The sequence below is a fragment of the Salvelinus sp. IW2-2015 genome, linkage group LG24, assembly GCF_002910315.2.
Source record: "Salvelinus sp. IW2-2015 linkage group LG24, ASM291031v2, whole genome shotgun sequence".
Lineage (NCBI taxonomy): Eukaryota > Metazoa > Chordata > Actinopteri > Salmoniformes > Salmonidae > Salvelinus > Salvelinus sp. IW2-2015.
This window is the reverse complement of record NC_036864.1, coordinates 1,861,076-1,862,355: the sequence shown is the minus strand read 5'-3', so window position 1 is coordinate 1,862,355 and position 1,280 is coordinate 1,861,076. Positions and strand designations below refer to the sequence as shown.

Here is a 1,280-nt window from a genome sequence, read left to right as displayed (position 1 = left end):
CTCCCTCCCTCTATCCTTCCCTCCCTCCCTCTATTCCTTCCTCCCTCCCTCTATCCTTCCCTCCCTCCTCTATCCTTCCCTCCTCCCTCTATCCTTCCCTCCCTCCCTCTATCCTTCCCTTCCCTCCCTCTATCCTTCCCTCCCTCCCTCATCCTTCCCTCCCTCCCTGTATCCTTTCCCTTCCTCCCTCTATCCTTCCCTCCCTCCCTCTATCCCTTCCCTCCCTCCCTGTATGCTTCCCTCCCTCCCTTTCTCTCCCGGAACAGCGGCAGTAATGAAACTTCAATCTGACCCAGCAGGAAAACCAGAGTCTCTCTGCCCTTATGAGAGGAGAAAAGATGATCTCTCACTGAAGTAGAGGAGAGAAGGAGGAGAATAAAGGAACAAGAGAGCAAAGGAGGAAAGAGAGGCGGGAAAAGGATAGGTATAAAGAAAAGGAGAGAAGGTATCATGCCCATGTGCAATGGAGAAGTGACCTCTCACCCTTGACCTCTCACCTTCATCTCCTAAGGAGTGCAGTATTCCTTCAGAGCCACGCCTGCCGGACTAAACTAAAGAAAAGGGAATGTATGGGTCAGACTAAACCAAGTAAAGGAGGAAGTGCTACMTACTGGACTAATGGAACCTCCTGTGCCAAACCACTAAATAGGAGGTGAAGAAAGAGTCCATCCCCYAGAATGAGTGACTCACATTGGCTGGACAGACTCAAGAGCCTCAGGGCTGATACAGATACGGATGTATGGATATATGACCACTGTGTGCTGGTACAGTCAGTTGTAGTCCAGAGAAAGACTTCAAAGACTACAAATCCTATAGRGGTCTACAGGAAGTTCAGGAGAAACTCAGAGACTTACCAAGTGCGCTATTCCTCCAAGCTACTCATAGAAAGAGGAATATAGCCTTTCACCCTGTGTGTTTAGAGTGTAATTAATATGTAGATATTTCMMMAAAAATCTATATTTTGTATTTGAACKGTGTCATCATGGATGAGAGACAAAAATACATGTTTGTAAATTGAAAAGAAAATGCTTTTGTAAAAACAACAATTCTAGAAATAATTTCTGATTGTGGAGAAATCACACGCTGTAATATGACATGTTATTCTGTGGCTCAGACTAGCAAACCTGTGCCTTATCACTGTGCAAACCCTACCCATCTGGTACTTCAGGAATCTCCCCCCCCCCCCCCCCCCCCCAAAATGGAGTATTTGAAAGAAAACATTTGAACACAGGTCAGCAGCACACACCCATTATTCTGCTTCCCAAAGTAGGTAACCACTG

The 1,280-nt window shown here is 46.4% G+C and overlaps 1 protein-coding gene across 1 annotated transcript in view; it reads left to right on the top strand.

The window, feature by feature from the left end:
• Positions 1 to 591, top strand: part of LOC111951305 (cadherin EGF LAG seven-pass G-type receptor 1-like) — a 120,087-nt gene extending 119,496 nt beyond the window's left edge. Inside the window, exon 36 of the mRNA XM_070434694.1 lies at positions 267 to 591. Within this exon, the coding sequence (XP_070290795.1) occupies positions 267 to 291 (25 nt within the window). The 3' untranslated portion in view covers positions 292 to 591. The remainder of the gene's footprint in view (positions 1 to 266) is intronic.
• Positions 592 to 1,280: the final 689 nt, after the last annotated feature.